At 34.9% G+C, this 21,751-nt stretch overlaps 1 protein-coding gene across 3 annotated transcripts in view; it reads left to right on the top strand.

The window, feature by feature from the left end:
- LOC148617987 (calbindin-32-like) overlaps nucleotides 1-21,751 on the top strand; it is a 35,482-nt gene that overhangs the window by 2,905 nt on the left and 10,826 nt on the right. For all 3 annotated transcript variants that reach the window (XM_088585683.1, XM_088585682.1, XM_088585684.1), the window contains exons 2-6: nucleotides 5,751-5,836; nucleotides 13,627-13,716; nucleotides 15,614-15,700; nucleotides 17,200-17,256; nucleotides 19,690-19,773. In XM_088585683.1, the coding sequence (XP_088441809.1) occupies nucleotides 5,751-5,836; nucleotides 13,627-13,716; nucleotides 15,614-15,700; nucleotides 17,200-17,256; nucleotides 19,690-19,773 (404 nt within the window). The remainder of the gene's footprint in view (nucleotides 1-5,750; nucleotides 5,837-13,626; nucleotides 13,717-15,613; nucleotides 15,701-17,199; nucleotides 17,257-19,689; nucleotides 19,774-21,751) is intronic.

Raw genomic sequence — 21,751 nt, 5'->3', positions numbered from 1 at the left:
CTTAGAAAAACAATGTTTACAGAAGGAATGTGATAAATTGCGCATGGCCACTTCTTATCCCAATAACTGAAAAGCAAACAAATTTACACAAAATTATTTGGAGAGAGTCTTGTGTGTGCAAACCAGTCAAATCATGATACGCAAGGGCAGCACATAGTAAACTTATTCATCTTATCATCATGCTTATTAATAAATATCAGAGAACCGACTTTTTCTGAATCAATATATTTAGGTGAAAAGTATTTTTAAGGATCTAAAACATATCAATAAAATTTCGAACAGATCGGAGAATGATTTCCCTTCATTTTAAAGGTTTAGGTGCTTTCTACTTATTTTTTTTTCCATTTTTATCATTTCAGTTAATTACATACCAACATTCACTTTCCAGGAAACTTGAGTTTGTGATTTAAAATGAATACACTTGAACATTTTTTTCCAGAATTATTTAAAACAAAAACAACAACAAGAAAAACCCATAATTTAGCATATGCCACCCATTGCATGCCTAGATCTCCCTTTGACACCCTACTTAACTAATACGGCACAAATAAATCTCCAGGGGCGGATCCAGGTGAGGGCGTAATGGGCGTACGCCCCACTTTTCAATGAAAAAAAAACCAAACATCAATCGTAATCTGCTAAATATTGTATTGAATATGGCAATTTGTCATATTCATTCATTAAACAGGTCATAATCTGGTTTCCTTTATACTGATTCTCGTACATTGTAATTACGCCCCCCTTCATAAAATTCTGGATCCATCCCCGTTCTCTTACCAGGACTCGGCCAAGCTTACCAATAAAGAGAACACTCTGACTATATATATTGGACATTAAAAGCATTTTCATATGATTGGAAAACATTGCATATCAGTTTCTAGTTTCTATAACATCCGGGTTTCAGCGGAGAAAACTTTTCACGTACTTATATATTTTTAATCATATTTATATTAATCATTTATACTGCAACCGCTCTAAACATTGAAACAGGGAAAATACATTGATGGTAAATGACAAATGATACGTACATGTAGTCACTGACTGGATAAAACTTGATCTCGTGGTGAACTTGATTATCATTTGAATTTGTCAGGAAGTCTTCCGTATGGTCAATTGAAATTTATTATAATGCTTTAAAATGAATGTGTGAATCTACTCATCCTTAATTGGATGAAAGAGTTTGTCTTTAATATCAGTGGAAGAAAAGGGTAATAAACGAAGGAAAACGAAGTTTTCATGGCAGACACATATAAACGGGCAGCGTGAACCCACTGAAGGCCGGGGATGAATTCAGGAGCCAAAGAAGGATGAGCAGTTCCTGCTTGTTGTATGACATCAACCGTGCTGCTCATTCCAGGCATTATCTGGTTTAAGAGGAAGAATATCTATGACGTCAAGATGGAAATTGTTTTCTAATGTTGAAAATCGGTTTATCAGGCCACGGTTTGTAAATATCTCAGAGTGACAACCGTAACCTATGTGCTACATAGTCATACCCAAGAAGTTTTTTTCTTAAAGCCATTGAGGTCTATACCTAGAATCGGCAGAATCTCCAGAAAAAACGGAAGAATTGTGAGAGAAAAACTAAATAAGCTGTTGCTGCTGGAAAGGAAGGGAAAATTGACAATTCGAAATTACTATAGTTCCGCTTGTCATGGAATTTAGTGACAGCTTGCCTTTTTGTCATTTCAAGATGAAGGTCATGGTTAGAGGCAGATGTCTGTGTTTCTGTAGTTTCTAAAACCGCCCAAATCTGCCCCTGACAACCCATGCTTTGCAAATTTTAGGGGGGGGCACACGCCCGCCACGCCCCTCCTGAATGCGTCCGATTTTATAAAAGTGAAATTAATTGGAAGCACTTTTTTTTTAAATACAAACTGTAAACTGTTTACAGTTTAAGGCTCGTGGATTAAAGATGCCAGAATTGGTTGGTTCGGTTCTGACAGGTAATAAGAAAAAAACGAAAAATGGTGGTCACTGCACCGGGATCACGTCTCGGCAGAGCACGTGGCATTTAGTTATAACAACTTGTCGGAGTCAGAATAATATGTCTGAATAGGGTAACACACCTTCTCGTGAGCTGTTGATACTAAGTGCTAACTTAAAAAAAAATCGACTCAGTGTGTCGGACTTGAATGTATAGCAGGGCCTGTTCGAGTGTTCAAGCGTTTCGATCATGAATGCCATAGACCGTTGGACTGCAATAATATAAGAGACAACGTCACTCACCTGTACAGAGGTATATTTTTTTTTAAAATCTGTCATGCGCAGTACTTTTATCCCGCCCCTTCCTGTAAATCAGTAGTGAAAGTAAAAAGCTGGTTTATGGGTAGTTCTAGAATCGAAATGGTATAAAACTACCCTTTTTATCTTTAGGATATTATAGAGATCTCAGTTACTTAGAATTGGTCATTCTTTTTTTTTGCACAGGAAATGTCTATATACATAAATATATTGTGTCTGAATCTCGTCCTAATAAATAACGTATGAATATTAAACCATACTGATTAGAACGCTCTTTGTAGCTGGCGAACCAAAATGGAATTAGCCAGGGTAATCTCCTCCGCAGACCTACAGTCGCTTCCTGATTTACTTTCTATCACTCTCCTAGCTTATAGATTCAGCTATACAGGATGTGAAATTCACACGGCATGAGCTCTACTCATCTGCCATGCTGTTTTAATTTGCATAAAGGGTGGGGTTAAGCACTGTGATGTAACGCTTTGATATTGGAAATGTACCCTCTGAGTAGGAGAATGTGGCCAGGATTCCTCACTATAGATTTTTTTGTATATAAAAAATTGATTTTGTCTATTGAAGTGGACGTCACAGAAGTAGGCGTTACTGTCTCGAAAAGAGTAACACATCATTAGTTACAGTTGTGACCAAATCGTGACAGCTAATCTCAATTCTTTGTGTAACTAAACCCTAATACAATGAGGTCGTGATGTTTTGTTTTAAAAACAAAACAAGTGAATCTACTTACATTTCTCCAAATCGTTATCATTTTGATGATATTAATTGCAAGTGCTAGACGGTGGGTGAAAGGCTATCGCCCAACAATATTCGTGTTCAGGAAAAGAGACCTGATTTGACCAATAGGAACTACTGGGCCATTTCCCTTACACTTGTTTTTCTTTTGTGTAGATCAAGTAGTTCCGATTGCTGGTCTCCTGTAACCTTTTTTTATACGACAGCTAACATATAATTCGGTCGTATAATGGTATCACACCGTCGTCGTCGTTAGTCTGTTAATTTAGTTTATTTTCAAAAACATGAGTAAAATTTACTCGTTTCGAAATTTTAACACATTGTTTCTAAGGATATGGTGGAGGGCCTTATAATTTTGGGAGATTTTTGCCCACCCCTTTTGGAAATAAAGGGCTAGAAGGTGAAAAATAGGTGTTATCATTATGTCAATCTACTCCTTTTGTTATTTTGTTTTGAAAATATTTTAAAGAGTAGGCTTACTTTTTATTGTTTCGGAGTTAAATAGGTACAAAATTGGGCCATGCCAAAAAAACGAAAATATAATAATAACCTTATTTATTTTTGGTCCTATTTCTAATTGTTTTATGAGATTCCTTATGGACATCCCTGTCGGCGTTTTAAATCTGATATCTCTTACCTTTTTTGAGTTATCAGAGGTAAACAAAAGGGTTATATTCAAAATAAATCGACTTTTTAAAATTTTGGTCCGTTTCGAAAATGTCGTTTCAATGAGGATGGAAGTCTCAACTAACTGACGAAGATAACATTGACACCCGTTGAGATCTTATAGAGAATGGCATCTGAACGACCTGACACGACACTGATATCGAGGTTTCAAAGAGGATAGATTTCTCAAATAACTAACGGAGACGAGACTTACACCGAGATCGCAAAGACGATTGAATCTCAACGAACCAACACGACAATTACACCGAGGTATAAATGAAGATAAATGTTTCAACTAACTAATTATAACAGACAGCACTGATACCGAGATCTCAAAGAAGATTGGACATCAATTATAACTGATACGACACTTACTCCGAGGTCTAAATGAGAATAAAAGTATCATCTAACGGACCAAAAGATCACTGACACCGAGATCTCAAATAACTGACACGACATTGACATCGAGGCCTCAGAGAGTATAGATTTTTCACTGACAAGACGACACTGACACTGTGGATAGATATCTACAAATTCTCAATGACGAGTCGGTTAACACTTTAGTGTTGGATAGGATAAAAGTCGTAAAACACTGACAACACGATCTGGCACTGTGGGCTTCTAGGGAATAGAAATATATACACTCTAACAAGACGATTTGATAATGTCGTCTGTGATGGGATGGAAATCTAAGCATGCTAACAGGACGATTTGGTACTGTCGTCTTTGAGTGGATAGAAATCTATACACTTTAAAGATTGCACTAACACTGAAATCTTTTGATGATAGTTATACTAAACACAATGACAGTGGTGTGGAGAGGGGGTTGATTTCATCTTTTTAAGGTTGATATCTATCAGAGGTATTTAAGAACTTGGGAATACATTGTATGTTTGGTACATGTTTGTTTTGATAAACCATACATGGCGACAGGACACCATAGTTCAGTTGTTTAAATAAAGAGCAAAAACAGTGATTATGTAATTCCCCGCGGATCGAAAATTATAAAAAACAAAAACAAAAAACAAAAAACAAAAAAAACGGTGACGACGGTGTCCCCACAATGGGGTGGGTCGTCCCCATGAGTTTATACAGTCATGTAGATATGTTGACGCTACAAAAAAAATGCACGAACAGGGATTAATCTGGTAAAATCTTAAGTTACTTTTAAAAGAAGAATTTTTTTTTATTTTAACAAACATATTAACTATGATATACAAATAAATAATATAAAATTGAATGCACGGCGGTCAAGTAAAATATGTAACTTAGTTTTACTCTGTTCTAATATGGCATGAGTAAACACTTTTGGGGGTAATTTTTTATCAACTAGATAAATTGTTTAAAAGAAGGGAAATACGATTCAAAGGGAGTGCGAAACACAGTTGAATATTCTGGTTTCCGCTTAAGTCGACTGTTTCTTTTTAATATTGGCCCAAAAATGTTATCAGTTTATTCAAGTAATTGTTTGAATTTGACCAAATATAATAATTGTATATTTTACTAGCCAATCGATTTAGAACAATAGGCTTTTAAGTCTAAGAAACCTGTAGGAAAGTTTCCCATGTCAAACAGATTCTGTCCATTATTTTACTTCAACAGTCAATAAGAATTAACAGAGAGGAAACGAACCCTGAATTACCAGAAAAACCTGTCGTAACCAGAAACTTTTTAAAATGCCATTATATCAATTTAAATGTATTTCTAATATCTAGGTAAGCCGAACACCCGTCTAAACCGAACATATGTCTAAACCGAACACCTGTTTAAACTGAACTCCTTTCTTAATTGAACACTTGTCTAAACCGAATACCTTTCAAAACTGAACACATGTCTAAACCGAGCACCTGTCTAAACCTAACACCTGCTTAAACTGAACACCTTTCTAAACCGAACACATGCCTAAACCTAACACCTGTTTAAACCGAACACCTGTCTGAGCTGAACACCTTTCGAAACTGAACACATGTCTAAACCGAGTACCTGTCTAAGCCAAACACTTGTCTAAACTGAACACCTTTCTAAACCGAACCATGTTTAAGTCCAAAACGTGTTCGGTTTAGACAGGTTTCACATTATTATTTTTTTTACAGGTAATGGTTTCATAGAAGGGAAAGAACTTGATGGTTTTCTGATCGAACTTGTGACTAGCATCAACAGAGAGGATGTCGGACCGGAAGTAAGTTATTTTTATCCCTTGTAGAATGCAAGGTCTGTTGGATCGTTGTGTTTTCGCTTTGTCTGTTGTTCGTACAGTTAAATTTTAAGGACGTATTGAATTTCAGTGAAAATTATGCAACTCATTTTAGGAAGCCGGATCACCAGCTATCTAACAGATTACTAGCTATCTTAATCTCTGTTAGATTCTAACGCCTTTTTGTGCAGGTGAATTAAGTGAAACCCTAAGTGTTGATCACAGTCTATAAAAAATACCCAGATCTCTTAATCTTTCATGGCGGTTTTTAAGGTCTTGACTATAAACCTTAAATGCGGATATTGCACGACCGCCTCTTACGGGATTCTGTTGCTATGTCCTTTAGTAGATGAAAGTAGCAGATTCCAGCCTTCTGGATACTTGACCGAAGAACTCAGAGTATATCCTACTAGCGGCTAGGGTGCTGTGTTGTCGCTCTAGCCTACACCGAGACCCCTCGGCTAGGTCCTGCCCTAGTGCCGAACATATGTTTTTGAATATAAACAAAAATTATTAAGACAATAATAGATCCTGCTTTTTATATCTTTTCTGTTCTGGCTATTTATTTCTAGAATATTTCAATCCTGTCTTTTTATTTCATGTGTGATCATTGCTCTAAATCTATTTGGTTAGTATTTCTTGTATTTACTAGTACATGTATCAGCTATGGAAGACAAATAAGACCACCTCTATCTTATTTTCTAGTAGGAGAATTGTTATGTATGTGAACAAACAAAGCTTGGAGAAAAGATCGAAAAATTATACGTGGAAACCTACAAATCTCACATTATAATCATGATACTGAAAATGAATTTAGCTTTAATGTGTAAAAATTATGTACATATTTCCGAAATCTCGTGAACGGCAGACCATGTTTATTACCTTTATAAGATAAAATATAAATTAACGTGTTAATCTGTATTTTGTATTATAAAACTCGAAAAAAAATGTGCTGGCGCCTTAACATTTTATAGATTTTTATATTTCATAGAAACATGCCCGAGTTTATAGAAAAATCGTGTAAACACTGTCTAAATATGGCTGATATACTAAAATAACTACAATTTTGTAGTTTTACTTCTGATAAATTATTCATGGTTCTTTTGGTTGAGTAATGGATATTTCTGTTTTACAAGAATAAAGATTCGTTTTGTTTCCGGAAATGTAACTGGTTTCCGGGTACTGATTACGTCCCAAGCCGACCGATCAATGTACTAAAAAAAACTTTTCCTAGTCTGTAAACAGAATAACATAGTTCGTTCATTTTTCTACTGTAATTCTTCCCCAAAGGTTTCCTTGTGTTCTTGATGTATATTGTTTTCAGGACCTCTGTACAAATGTTGAAATTGCTAATACATTGTGTATACATACTGTGAAAAAACTTTCATTCGTGGGTAACAATTTTCGTGGTATGGGGATAAAAAGTTCGTAGCTTCTTAAATTCGTTGATTTGACAAATCTGTCATACAAACACACGGAAAGTTTCCTTTTCACTGTGAACAAAACTTCGTGGTTTACCAAACATATGAAAATTGGCACACCACGAACAATTATACTTTCACAGTGTAAGATAACTTTAATCCTAACTGATCCGTTCAACTAAATGTCGCATTTTACTGTACATGTACATCTAGTTTGCATTGATAATTTTCAGATGGAAGTCGGCTTTACATTTCTTGTAAACTGGTGACATCCGTAGCTTACCTAGTAGAACATTCTTTGAGATTTTCACAGAATAGCGGTATATATGCATCAGATTCGGTGCATTTGACTTGCGCAAATTTGTATTACTTTCCATTTTTTTTCTATTTCTAATTGGTATTACCTTTCCGCAAAAAAAAAACATTTCCAGAAAGAAAAATGAAAAAACTACCTGTACACTTTCATGATTTTTTTATAATTCTGTTCTTTTTTCGTTCATTTTTTTACCTAAACTTTAACCTGATTTTGATCAAAAACTAATGGACAAATCAGCCATTTATTTCGAGCTCTGCACGATATATGATTCTTTGTGGATATTAATAAAGGAAGTTGTCGTTAAAGCGTAATACTCTGCATATCTTCGTTAAACATTATTGGGTTATACAATAAACTACTAAATAATTCATTTGTTTCTTCTTTTATCTTAGTTGTTTGTCAATATCTTACATATCGTACCTAGCTGTATGCCATTTTATTTTAACGTTGTACAAAAAAGGAAATGAATAAATCATAATTTATATAGCCACCATGTCTTCAATATACAGCGAAACCTGTAAAAACCGAACTCTTTTGGACTTTAATAAAACTTTGTCTGTTTATACAGGTGTTCAATTTACCAAGGTTAAAATACATTTAAACTGATATAAAAGAACTTTAAAATTGTCTTGTTTAGACAGGTTTTCAGATTATTCAGGGTTCGGTTCATAAGGTTATCTGATCATTCAACGTTCTGTTTAGACAGGATTTTGGATTATTCAGGGTTCGGTTTAGACAAGTTTCACTGTACTAATATCGTCAAAAAGAAACAACGACTATTTTTTTTTAAATTTCTTTACACATTCGGATATCAGTTTATAAAGATGTTCATTTTATATTTAAAAGTAAACAGAGACCACTGCAAATACAAATAATGAAAAATATTAATAACATGATAATGTCATAACAGTAAATCGTTCAACCATAGGTCTACCACAACACTGACTCACTAAAGCATATCTGTGAAAAAATGTAAAATTTTCGTTCAGGCTTTTTTTTCGATTATCGATTGATAGTTAAATGTATTTGTCTGGGCTCCTTATAGGTATTCTGTAGCATATATTGAGTTGTTTGATTAAACATGTCGTAGTCCAGAAAACCAACTCTTCGTTTAAGTATAAAAAGCATAGGCTGAAAATCATAGTTAGCTTATGTTTAAACCCTAATTAATTATTTTTAATGGTTTCCACGGATAAGATTATTTGCCGTATAAATTCAAAAATGGGAATCACAACTGCTGCGGACTGGAACATCTCTTCATCTTAGTACTACCAATTTCCGGTTCAGAGTTATAAACATCCGCAGTGATACGATCTGCGTCTATTAAACGTATACGTTGAGATCAGCGTCAATATTGAACATTATCACCTTTCCGTTATAATTAGCTTATTTGGTTATTCTCTGAGTTTACGATAATATAAAACCATAAGTATCGATTGGTTAAAGTTAAGACAATTTAAGGATGTAATACGAATGTGTCATTGGCTTTGAACAATAAAATAACATTAAACAGACAATTATAATACTCGTATTTCAATATCACAATATCATAGTCATCTTGGAACGAAAAAAAAACCTGTCAGACGAGAGTTCATTGTCAGTGTATCAGTTTCACGATCAATACAAATGTCGGATTGTACAGGTTTCTTATAGACTAGGTACATGTAGTCGGATTGACTGTACCGACTTTTTAATTTTGTTTGTTGGGGTTTAACGTCCGAGCAGCAATATTTCAGCTATATTCAGACAATGTACATGAAATGGATGATAAAATGAACATGAAATGATTAAAAAAAAGGATGGGTCACAAGGATAATAGGGTCGACAAATTTTGATTGCCACTAGAAAAAGGGGGGATGGGTAAAGTCGGGCAATTTAGCCTCCTGTGGCGGAGCGCAAAGGTTCCTACTCCTATCGAATACCACAGCAAGGTTCTTTAACGTGCGAGGAACGTGGCATTTTTCCCAACACGGTGCACCACTATGGTTTGCGGTCAGGTTTTCCGTATTATAGCCTGACAACCCCAGCATGTAACATGCCAGGGGTACCCCATTCCACCACCTGGGGCACACATCCCAGTTGCTCTGTGGGCAGAGCGCCTAGCCCCCGGCTAGGTTTCTGAGCACTATTTAGTCGCCTTTTACGACAAGCTTAGCGCTGCTGCAGGCCTATTCTTTTGACACCCGGACCTGCACGGGGTCCGACTTTTTAAAGACTAGGTAAAGACTAGGTTGATGTATGATTATACGGGCTACTTTAAGGCTAGGTTGTCTGATTATACATGCTATATAATGGTTAGGTTATCGGATTATAGAGGCTTCTTAAATGCTGGATTTCGGATTATACAGGCTATTTTAGTCTAGGGTCGGATTATATAGACTACTGAAAGGCTTGAATGTCGGATAATATTATATGTTTCTTAAAGGCTAGATTGCCGGATAAAATACGCGTCTGAAATACTAGACTGTCGGATTATAAACTGCTTTAAGAATAAGTTGTGGACAGAGACAGGTTTTTTTTTGAATTGCTAGATTTTCGGTTTATACAGGTTTTGTAAAAAGCTTGGTGTACGGATTGGACAGATTCCAAATTTTTCATAGTTTAGATGCATGTACTTCGTAATAATTGTGTGCGAATTGACATGGTATGAACAACGTTGTTTGTGTTTATCCATGGAGACATTAACGCCCACCTGTATTCACCAATGATCTGTCGTAAAGACTATCAGTGAAATATGTACAATATATTTGCCTTTAAGTTAAATTTATCTGTATAAAGAGCACCTGTGTTATGTGACTATGATTTCGTTCTCCCTTCGAATGCCACTAAAGACAGGGTTTTTCTCCACCCCGGACTTGACTTTTTATGAGCAACTCGGCGGGTGTTTCAAGAAAAGCAGAGGACGCTTACCCTACCGGTGAACCTGGTCGGTCCATAATCCAAGGTTTTAGTGAGTCTGAGTTGCTCATTTATTTTTGTTACTTTGTATGTATTATTTTTGGTTGCTTTATGTTCTGCGTCGTTTTTGTCTGTTTTCCATGTCTGGTCTTTGTCCCAGGATTACATACTTTTGATTTTCCGTTCCCATGATTATTCTTACAGTATTTTAATGTGATTGTAATTTTGCTTACAAACGCACGTACATGTACTAAACACGTGTGCAAAGCTAATACATGCTCCTTTTTTAATTTTAATTTTTGAGTTTATAAAGGGAAAAGGGGTGGGTTTTTCGTCACATAGTAACTTGGACTTTTGGACGCGAAGGAACTTGAAGACACAAAAGTGGATATCAGAAATATATTGTTGGTAACATAAAACATTAATTAAAGAACACACACTTCACTTAACTAAGCAAGTAGGGATATATCATACTAACGGTGTTCTAGAAATACACATAATTATATATTTTGCTATAAAAAGGTTCACTTGATAACATGTGAATCACGTATGTACTTGTAAGTGGACTTGTGTATATAAGTATTCCTGGCTTGCTTACCAAAGACAAAATTTGTCGCCTTAAATTGTATTTTCAACCGATAGCTTTCCTGTTCTGGGAACAGGCTATGGATTATTGACGGAGACTGAAATATAAAACAAGTTCTTGTCTCTTCTCCCATGGGAATAGATATAATCCAATGTAGTCAGCGTTTCCACTATTTTTGACGAAAAAATCAAATTACATTGCTGCTGATGTTGAGTTATTGACTGATTTTCATTCATTGTCTTCCACAAAGCTTCTTTAATTGAAACTAATTGCATTAAAGTTGGAACAAACCATTTTTTAATAGTCTCCAGTGATTGAATAGACACTGAATTCTTCAACAGGATTGCGTGAAGTAAAAACGACTGATGCTATCGCTCACCAAAATCAACACATTACAGTTTTTTTAGAAAATGAATTGATGCATTATGGGATTGAATGACTACCGATATCTTCTATAATCTCAGAATTCTTTAGATGATTTTGCGATTTGAAGTAGCATGTTATGATTGTTTCAACTGCCGGATAAGGATAATAATGGAATGCATCGTTTGTTAAGGCGTCAATTTCAATATTCATTATATTGTGTTTGTTTTTGTATTACTGCATTTTATTTTTCAAGTTAAATATTTGATTTTTAATTGACCATGGCATCTTTACGCGTTGCCGATTTCATTATTTAGGTTAAGTCTACTTAAATCATAAAAATCGTTTCACATGTTCTCTCATAATAATATATGCATTTGTTCTGTAACTAAGTTGCATAAAGAGGCGGAATAAAGTACTGAGTATGGCAGGAATGTAAAGCTTTGAAATAACGCTTGTACATTGTACCCTCTGCGCAGGACGTTGATTGAATTATTAACCAACGTACATGTCTGTTTGTCATATAGATAAAAAGGGGGTTTTACGGCAAGATTCATTTTTTTTTCAATTTTTGACCTTTTCTTTTTGTTTGTACATTTGTAACGACGGGTTTTCAAAATATCGGTCATTCCAGGCCAATAATGACACTGTTTTATAACAAGGGCGTTTAAATTACATTATTTATAATAAGCTGAGTTAATGGGACTATAATGGTAGAAAAAAGCCAAAGTAAAACAAACTTTCATTTCCTTTTGGAAGCATGATTAACATTAGTGTGTTAGATTGCAGATCGCAACAAAACAAAACAAAAAAAAAAAAAAAGAAAAAGAAAAACGACATGCATAAATCATAATAAATGAAAACGACACATATGAGTCCGCACGAACTCCACAAAAACTCAAACACAAACCTGTCCAGTTGTACCGGTAGGATAAACGTCTTGTGCTGTTATAAAAAAGATATCAAACGAGGTTGAATGACCATTGGATTAATCTACTTACACGGCTTCATGGCCCGGAGTAGCTAAATTAACAACAAATATTTGAACATTGTTAAAAAAAATCCAAATGACGACTTTTGATCGGGGGAAATGTGTTCCAGTGTCCTTCTTTCTACTGTGAAATCACCAGTTAAGCATTAGACAATGAAATATGTCAAGGTAAATGGAAACAGAAAACAGGACATATGTTTCCAATATTTCCGGACTTTAATGACATGCGCAGAAATGGAGTAAAGCAAAACTAGTTAATAGACTTTTCCGTTTAAAGCGGTTTGTGCCAATTAACACTTGGTACAAAACTAATCTATCATTATATTTGAGTCATACAAACAAGAAATAATGAAATTAATTCATTAATTTCAATAATTCCAATGAATTGCATGTTATTAATGTCTGCAAGTTAATTTAGTAGTCTAAGAACGTAAAGGCCCATCTAAGATTCATGTAAAAGTTCATGCCTATCTTTCACTCACAATATTTTGGCTGGAAACCACTCCGAAGGCTTTAGAAAACACAATGTTCTTATCAATCAAGTGTCAGTTAAAGTTAACTTAACAAATATTAACGGATAAATATTAGTTTAAAAAAAGAACGTGAGTGTCCCCGCCAAACCATGTACACAGTTTCACAATTTAAACAGTCAACGTGCAGCATTTCACAGGAAACACAAATTGCAGGAATTATTTAAGGTTATTTTCATATTTGTGTGCAGTGTAAAATTAAGTGCCAAACACGTAATAAATCCTCATCTGTATGATTTTTATAGGGAGTTATACATAATTCCTCACTTTTAAAGATTTCTATTTTTTTCCATTTGTATAGAATCAAAATCATTCAATCTCTAATATCCTCGTTTGTCTACCCCGGACTTGACTTTTTATGAGCAACTCGACGGGTGTTTCTAGAAAAGCAGAGGACGCTTACCCTACCGGTGCACCTGGTCCATGCTCCCAGTTTTTAGTGAGAGTCCGAGTTGATCATTTACTTTTGTTACTTTGTATGTATGATTTTAGTTACTTTATGTTCTTTGTTGTGTATGTCTGTTTTCCATGTCTGGACTTTGTCCCTGGATTACATTCTTTTAATTACCACTATAACCTTGGTTCCCTTGATTACTCTCTCATAGACATGCCTATGAAAGTGCATTATATTGAAAACCTCTTAACTTTCAATAAAATCGATTTATTGCAGGTTTTGTCTCCGACAGCATTGGAAGATGCGAAACTATTGGTACTTAATGCCTTTGATGAAAATGCAGACGGAAGGATAGATATAGCTGAGGTAAATACGGTACAAACCAAACAGTTGTTAATTTAGAAAAAAAAAGAAAACTCATTATTGCATGAGAGAAACACATGAATTTCAATTAACGTGGATTGTATCCTTGTAAGAGATGTGTGAAAACCTAGATATATAACAAAGTCACGGAATCCTTGACCGTGATTAAATTGGCTGCCTTTAAAAGGAGCGGTCTTCCTGAGAATTGATGACTCATTGCCCCCTACCGAGTGAAACCTATATATTGGTGCAAAAGGCCGTTAAACACCAACTCAAAAGATAAAAAAGACATTTTCTTGTTTAACACATAGTAGGATAGTATTTAGTGGCGGATCTAGAAATTCCGAAAAGAGAGGCCGCTCCAGTGATTTCCTGTAATTTTCTATAAATTGATCAAACGAATTTTTTGGGCATTATTGGGAGCAGCCCCCATCAGCCTTCCCCTAAACCTCAATGTATCCACCTACCGTATTCTCTGTAGGTAGTTTATAAATGTATTTCTTTGCGTTGAATCTTGGGAGATTTTCTGATAATCCAGTATTTGGTAATGTAAAATTACAAATATGGATAAAGACCATTAGAAAGTTGTATAACTAATCAACCACGAATTGACATAATTAAACTTGATTTGATGGAAATATGCCATTATATCGTTATTATCTTTCAGTATTATAGTGGCTATATTGAATAACTTGAAAACTTGCCAAATTATCGGTCAAATTTTAGCGCCTAAGTTTAATTCTTATACATGTTACATGTGCCAAATTTTCTGCCTTTTTACACTTTAAACAGATACCTACGCAGACTAAAAAGGAATATAGCTATCTTATCAAAAAGAAGAATTCTCACCACGCTTTACTACAAGCAAAATATAGTCCACCCATCCGCATATAATCTGACAGCGCTCTCCAAATGTCACGTGACGCAAGATTAAAAAGCGGAAGTTCGATCAGCATATCAAGAAAACGTAACTAAGGATCTTACAATTTTCGGGTTGAGATTTTAGAAAACTTTGTTCAGACTTTTAACTTCACCATATAGGTTAGCCCATCAGTTCAGACTTATTTTACTACATTCAAACAAATCATAAGTGAATCCTGAATAAACCAGATTAGAAAAAAATATCAGCGCTGTGAAGTTCCATCTCAGCTTTTCTGGTTGAAACATGTTATTATTGAGTACCTGCTTAGACCGATCAGTCCAATGTGTGTTCGATTTAGACAAGTTTTACTGTGATTTGTTTGTCAACTTTTGTAATCAACGTATTCTGTTCAGGAAGGTTTCTTTGTGATTTTGTAATCAACGTATTCTGTTCAGGAAGGTTTCTTTGTGATTTTGTAATCAACGTACTTTGTTTAGGAAGGTTTCTATGTGATTTTGTAATCAACATATTCTGTTAACTTAAAGGAAGGTTTCTATGTGATTTTGTAATCAACATATTCTGTTTAGGAAGGTTTCTATGTGATTTTGTAATCAACGTATTCTGTTTAGGAAGGTTTCTATGTGATTTTGTAATCAACGTGTTACATGTATGTTTAGGCATGTTTCACGTTAACTTGCCTTCTCCTTTTTGTAATTTACCTGTCCAATTTAGGCAATATTTTCTGTGATCTGGCTTATTAACGTGTTTAGTTTCGATTAATTTTTCAGTGATTTTTTAGAAATCAACGTGTTCGGTTTAGGCAAGTTTCTCTGTCATATGCCTTCCCCCTTTTTTATCATCGTGTTCACTATTTACGTAGGTTTTTTGTGATCTGGCTTTGCTCATTTTATGTGTAATCAACTTGTTCAGTTTAGGCAAGAATTATGCCCTTCCACCTTTTATAACTGTATAACTAACGTGTTCGGTATAGGAAGGTTTCATTGTTCTTTTTATTTTTTGGTGTTGTATTTTTTTCAGCTTGCTCAGATATTACCAACCGAGGAAACTTTTCTGTTGCTGTTTAGAAGAGACAACCCTTTAGACTCAAGCGTAGAATTCATGAAGGCAAGTACAAGTGGATATTGGAGTTCTTTTTATATTTTTATTATTTTACATGGTTCGTTTATTTAAAATTTATGCACAAAGAAGTATATTCCTCTGTTTTATTTAAAGATGGAAAGTATAATTTAATTCTTAAACCCTCTTAAACTTAGTTCAAGCAATATGACCAAGGAACGATATGCGTTTAGTGAAGTTAAATGACGATTGCATGCTCGAAAATTGATTGTGCATCTTAATGCTTGGTAAATAGATTCCGAAATGTACAGGCATGCGCACAAAAATACACGCACAAACGAGAAAGTACCCATTATACGCACGGGGACAGAAATATCGCACAAACGCAAAGAACACATATTTGAGATCAGATCTAACACCCACAAAACTGTTCTAGAACTGCCAGAAGAACAGTTCTTTGACAGATTTAGAACAGTTCTCGGATAGTTTTAGAGCCAGCTCTTCTGACACTTCTAGCTGAGCCGGCCCTACTAGTATAAATATTCTCGTATAGCCGGTTCTGCTAGTAGAACTATCAGCAGAGCTGGCTCTAGCACTATTCTAAGACTGGACCTTTAGAACTGTCCTAGAGCCGGCTCTTCTTACAGTTCCCCTGAGAGGTTAGAACTGATCTCATCTATATAGAGCACATATGAGTACATGGGTACAGCCCGTTGAGAAGTCCCCCGTCGGGTAGCGTTGAGGACAAATCTATAATTAGATCAGTGGGGGCATAGATAAGGCATATATATACATGTATCTTTTTACTATTACAACTAATTTGTGTTATTTCCCAGAGCACTTTTTGTGCCTTGATGAAAATGACAACGTTCCTAATGTAGTATTGACATGTTGTTTTTCGATAAATAATGCCACACTGAAAGTTCTCATGACCTTATACCCTCATGTATATCAATTTCAAATGAACAGGGATATATTCCATCATTAGTTTTATCTACTTACATTGGTAATCACGTTTGAGCCTACATTTTGTACTCGAGAAATTACACTTTCATATCTTAATTAGTTCGAGTTAATAAAAGTCCAGAGCTGAAAGCTTTGTCAGTTTCCTTTCAAACCACTAATGAACTTTTAAAGGAAAAAAGTTTTTACCGAGATATTAAATAAAATGTAGGGCAAAATTTCTTTTTTACGTAGTAAAAATATTCTTCAAACTTAAGTCTTTCTCTATCCAGTGGTTACAACCCCATACACTTCAATCACTAATGGGAATTAGTTTGTATTTACCTGAATGAATGACTACTCGTACAGAATATTCTTATAAAGACATTCGAATATTGAAACCGTAAATAAAGAAAAAAATGTTCATTACCTGTACATGTTGTTTATACATTACAATATATGATTCGACAGAAAAATGACGCCTTGGTCAAAACTAGAATCGACAATACACAAAAGGTGTGGTCTCAACAGAAATAATACAAATATTTTTGTACAGAAATAATAATTAGTTGAAATGCATGTATTTTCATTATTTTTTACCACAGGTTTGGAAAGATTATGACAAGGATAGAAGTGGATATATAGAAGCCGATGAACTTAAGGTAACAAGTGTTAAATTTGATACAAAACATACATTTGTAGTCCCGTCCATTGTCTTCCGATCTCAGTTTCTAGAAAAGCAAACGCTTCCCTACGGACTCACCTGGTCCATAAACCCAGCTTTGGATTGGACACTAAGGTGTTGGTTTACCTTTATTCTGTGTGTCTTAATTCTACCGGTTTCTGTTCTTAACTCTGCACCTTTTTAGAACGAAGTGGAGGTCATGAGTTTCGATGCGAAAGTCTTAGCTCCCTCTGGACGAATTTGAACTTTGTAGATGGGGCCATTGTAAGCAGTTTTGGCTGCTGTCCGATATCAATTATTTCTTTCATAGGACTTTCCCATTTTTCACTATTTGGAATGAAAGAGAATTTTTTGTCACAATTGAACCTAGCTGGTGTTTATCTTCAATATTCTTGCAAATTACCCCTATTTCCTTACACATTCGCTTAATTCCAAATTACCCTTATTCCCGTACACATTCCCTTACTTCCAAATTTCCCTTATTTCCTTACACATTCCCCTACTTCCAAATTACCCTTATTTCCGTACACATTCCCCTACTTCCAAATTACCCTTATTTCCTTACCCAAACCCCTACTTCCAAATTTCCCTTATTTCCGTACACATTCCCCTACTTCCAAATTACCCTTATTTCCTTACACAACCCCATTTCAGTTAATTGTACCATATCCATATAGAAAGCATAAAATACATGGTCCAATGAATCTATCATCTACACCCGCTTTCATTTTATTTTGTAAATAGTTGCAGTTATTATTTTCTATCTCCAACGACGACGCCACTCTCAACTCATCCCTATTTTCCCTCAATTATAAGTACTGTATAATAACAGTTTAAATGAACATAAAACTTTTAAATGACTGATTTTTTAATGAATTATAAACGTTGTATTTTCCTATTTTTCAATAACATTTATGGTTTAGAATATATGTTTACACCGTGAAAAATCCAATTCTTCCATATTCAGCATTCCATTTCTATTACAAAGCAGAATAAAGAGTTTACCTTATTAAAGGATTTCGAAACAAAGCTTGATAATACCATAGCATGTTATTAAAAAGAAATATTTGATCTTCTTTATGTCATATGACAATGATTTCTCTGAGGAGTTGTTTTTTTTCGTAAAGAAAAAAATAATTGACTTTCACGATACTACGTTAATACTTTCAATACTTTTAATACGAAGAAAAAAAAAGCTTTACTATTGTAATATAAGACTTAGTCCTTTATTACACGAAATCATGGTGTCTACTAGAAAATCTGTTTATTTCGTTTCGCGCGCATTTTTCCATTGGTCACAACCCCATTCACTTCATGGGAATTAGTTTGTGTTTACCCGAATGAATGACTACTCGTACAGATAAGATCAGTTCTAACCTCTCAGGGGAACTGTCAGAAGAGTCGGCTCTAGTACAGTACTAACCTCTCAGGGGAACTGTCAGAAGAGTCGGCTCTAAGACAGTTCTAACCTCTCAGGGGAACTGTCAGAAGAGTCGGCTCTTAGGACAGTACTAACCTCTCAGGGGAACTGTCAGAAGAGTCGGCTCTAGGACATTTCTAACCTCTCAGGGGAACTGTCAGAAGATCCGGCTCTAGGACAGTTCTAACCTCTCAGGGGAACTGTCAGAAGAGTCGGCTCTAGGACAGTTCTAACCTCTCATGGAGACTGTTAGAAGATCCGGCTCTAGGACAGTTCTAAAAGTGTCATAGAACAGTTCTAGGACCAGTTCTTCTGACAGTTCTTGTAATGGCGACTTTACGAAAACAATACTAGTAGAGCCGGCTCTACTGCTAGAACTGTCAGAAGAGCTGGCTCTAAAACTGTTCTAAATATATCATAGAACTGTTCTTCTGAAACAGTCGTCAAACACGTTAAAAACCCATTATCATCACTGAATGAACATTCCATGAAGTGAGTTTTAAAATGTCTATAATTTAATAGTTACAGTAATGTCAGACTGATAGAAATTTGCAATTGTCCAGTTTACATATAACTGCAATAGGCGCATGTAGTTCATCAATAATTACAAAATTTCCGAAGTGACAGGGAAACTCAAGGCAAAAGTCAAAAGGAAAAGTAGAAAGAAGGAAAGTCCATATACCAAATGGCAACATCTATGCAAATACCGGAAAGTTGGCAAAAATCGCCAATGGTCTGACTTGGAACATTTGTTTTCGATAGATAATTTGTGTGAAATCAAGTTTAATGGCGCGCTAATCATCCTGCTTACATTAGGGTTTAATTGTTTACGGTACAGGCAGCACAAAGTTGCCACCACTGATTGTCATTTCATCGAAGTAAGACCAGCTCTATACCCTGTAGTTAAGTATATTAATCGCAGTAACTTCAGCTGTTACGAGAAACAGCTTTGTCAATCAAAATGCGTTTCATCTGTGATTTTTTTTTCAGACATTTTTATACGATTTATTGAAACGTTGTAAAAGGCAAGCAGATGTGACGGAAGAACAGATGATCTCTTATACCGATACGATGGTAAGAATAACCGTTTGTTAACCAATAACGATTTCATTTCCTTTACTGATATCCCTTGGTTTGCTTTTCTTTTTCTTTACATTATACCATCCTCAGCAAATAATTTAATTTGCACGCGACGTTTTAGTCTTCGAGCAGTTTCCTGCCATTTCATAAGTTCTGACATTTTAAATTGTCATGGGGAGAAGTCTTTTTCAGCAAAGTTTTGCTCTATAAGATACATTATGGGTTCGGTGATAAATTATATAAAAGTGCCATTTTCAAAAGCTAAAATTATCTTTCTTCATATATTGTGTTTGAGCATATTTTCAAAATCGTATCAAAGTTTGTTGTTATAGTAGTCACAGAAACTGACTTAGTTCTGTTGGCGTAATTTTTGTGATCTTAGAAACAAGTAAACGGGTTTGTCTAACGAACTCGTTTGAGTTTTGAATATTGTACGCGTGCTTTCCTTGTAGGTGCATTCCACAAAGCCTTGGAATAAATTAATTAGATACCAACTTTCACGAATTTGTGACCTATTATAAATCATTCTTATCCAGGGTTATAATAACATCCCCTCCTATAATTAATGTTGTTATATCAATAATGCTACAAATTAAATGGAAGAAAAATGGGTTACTGAAGCCTATACATATGCACTGACCATTTTCTTCTCAAAGAGGGCTGACTAGAATATTTTGTAGAAGACAAAATTTTAATTACTAGTAATAGTATCCGGAGTTAAGATTTTCTTGTTGAAAATCAACAATGTTAAGTGATGAGGAGGATATTGCATCATGATTTTTTTGTCTGTAAGTTTCTGTTCTGAATCCAAAAATAAAATTCAAACATTCTCAGAGCCCCTCGCTAATAAAATATTTGGCCCCTTGTCTCCATGACTTTTTCGCTACTCGTTCTGTAAAGATAGGCGACAAAAGATAGAAAGATAGATGTGAAAGGGTTTCAGAAGTAATTATTACGTCCAGAACAACAATTATTATTATCTTTCTTTAGAGAATATGTTCGAATATATTAGATTTGTCGGCATGAAAGCGCAACCCCGAGTAGGGTGTATTTTTCTATGCAACACTAGACTCTTTCGTGTTAACTGCGGGGAAGTCGTTGACACATACTTCGGAGAGGTGCAGCTTCCTCGCGGAAGTGCATATTAAGCATGCTTATCTACTACATTGTACCTCACAGATGATTCGAAAGGGTCTATCAAACAGTGCTACAATGTTGACCTAGATTATTTCTATGTTATGGTAAATATGTAACTTAACACGGTAACTAATGGTAGATGTCACAAACCAGCATCAATTGTTTGTTTTACAGTTTAATATCATAAATTTGTCACATGCAGTAATTAATAACTTGTCACTAAACCGACATTTAACTCTCTTCCGTTTTAAAAAAAAAAACAACTTAATGACTTAAGATGATTTTTTACAAACTCCAGATGATTTATACAAAGAAATTAAAGGTCGTAGTGGAATCTTCGAATACGTCTTGGTATCATTACACGAGAAACTCATCAGTTGCTCCTCGACAACCAAACACACTTGCCTAACAAATTCGTCGTGTACAAACTAACAGCTGTAGGCAGATTCAGGAATTTCTTATTTTCTTACAAGCTTTTCGAATTTTTAAACGTTTTGTTTGTTTTTTAGCTTCCGTGTAGATTATGTATTTGTTGCAGCCACATTTTATATAAATCTCTGATAGGAGATTAATATACCACGAGTTTTAGTTATCGCCCCTGGCCATAGGTTTCCTTGATTTTACATTCATATACGTGTTCTTTTGCCTTCTACTGACTGACTTTATTGGATTATTATTGAAGATCTCGAAGGTTTGGTTAATTAAAACCTAGTTAAAAAAAAGACTCAATGAATTTATCAGATCTCATCTTGTCTTTTCAATCTCAAATACAGGTTTTTATCTTATCTTTTTGAAAATCTAGGTTTTCTTTTTACAACGCTTTAAAATATTATAT

Source organism: Perna viridis, chromosome 5 (genome assembly GCF_037379345.1).
Source record: "Perna viridis isolate PV_CMFRI_1.1 ecotype Kerala chromosome 5, ASM3737934v1, whole genome shotgun sequence".
NCBI lineage: Eukaryota > Metazoa > Mollusca > Bivalvia > Mytilida > Mytilidae > Perna > Perna viridis.
Note: the sequence above shows the minus strand (reverse complement) of the source record. Positions and strands in the feature narration are given on the sequence as shown.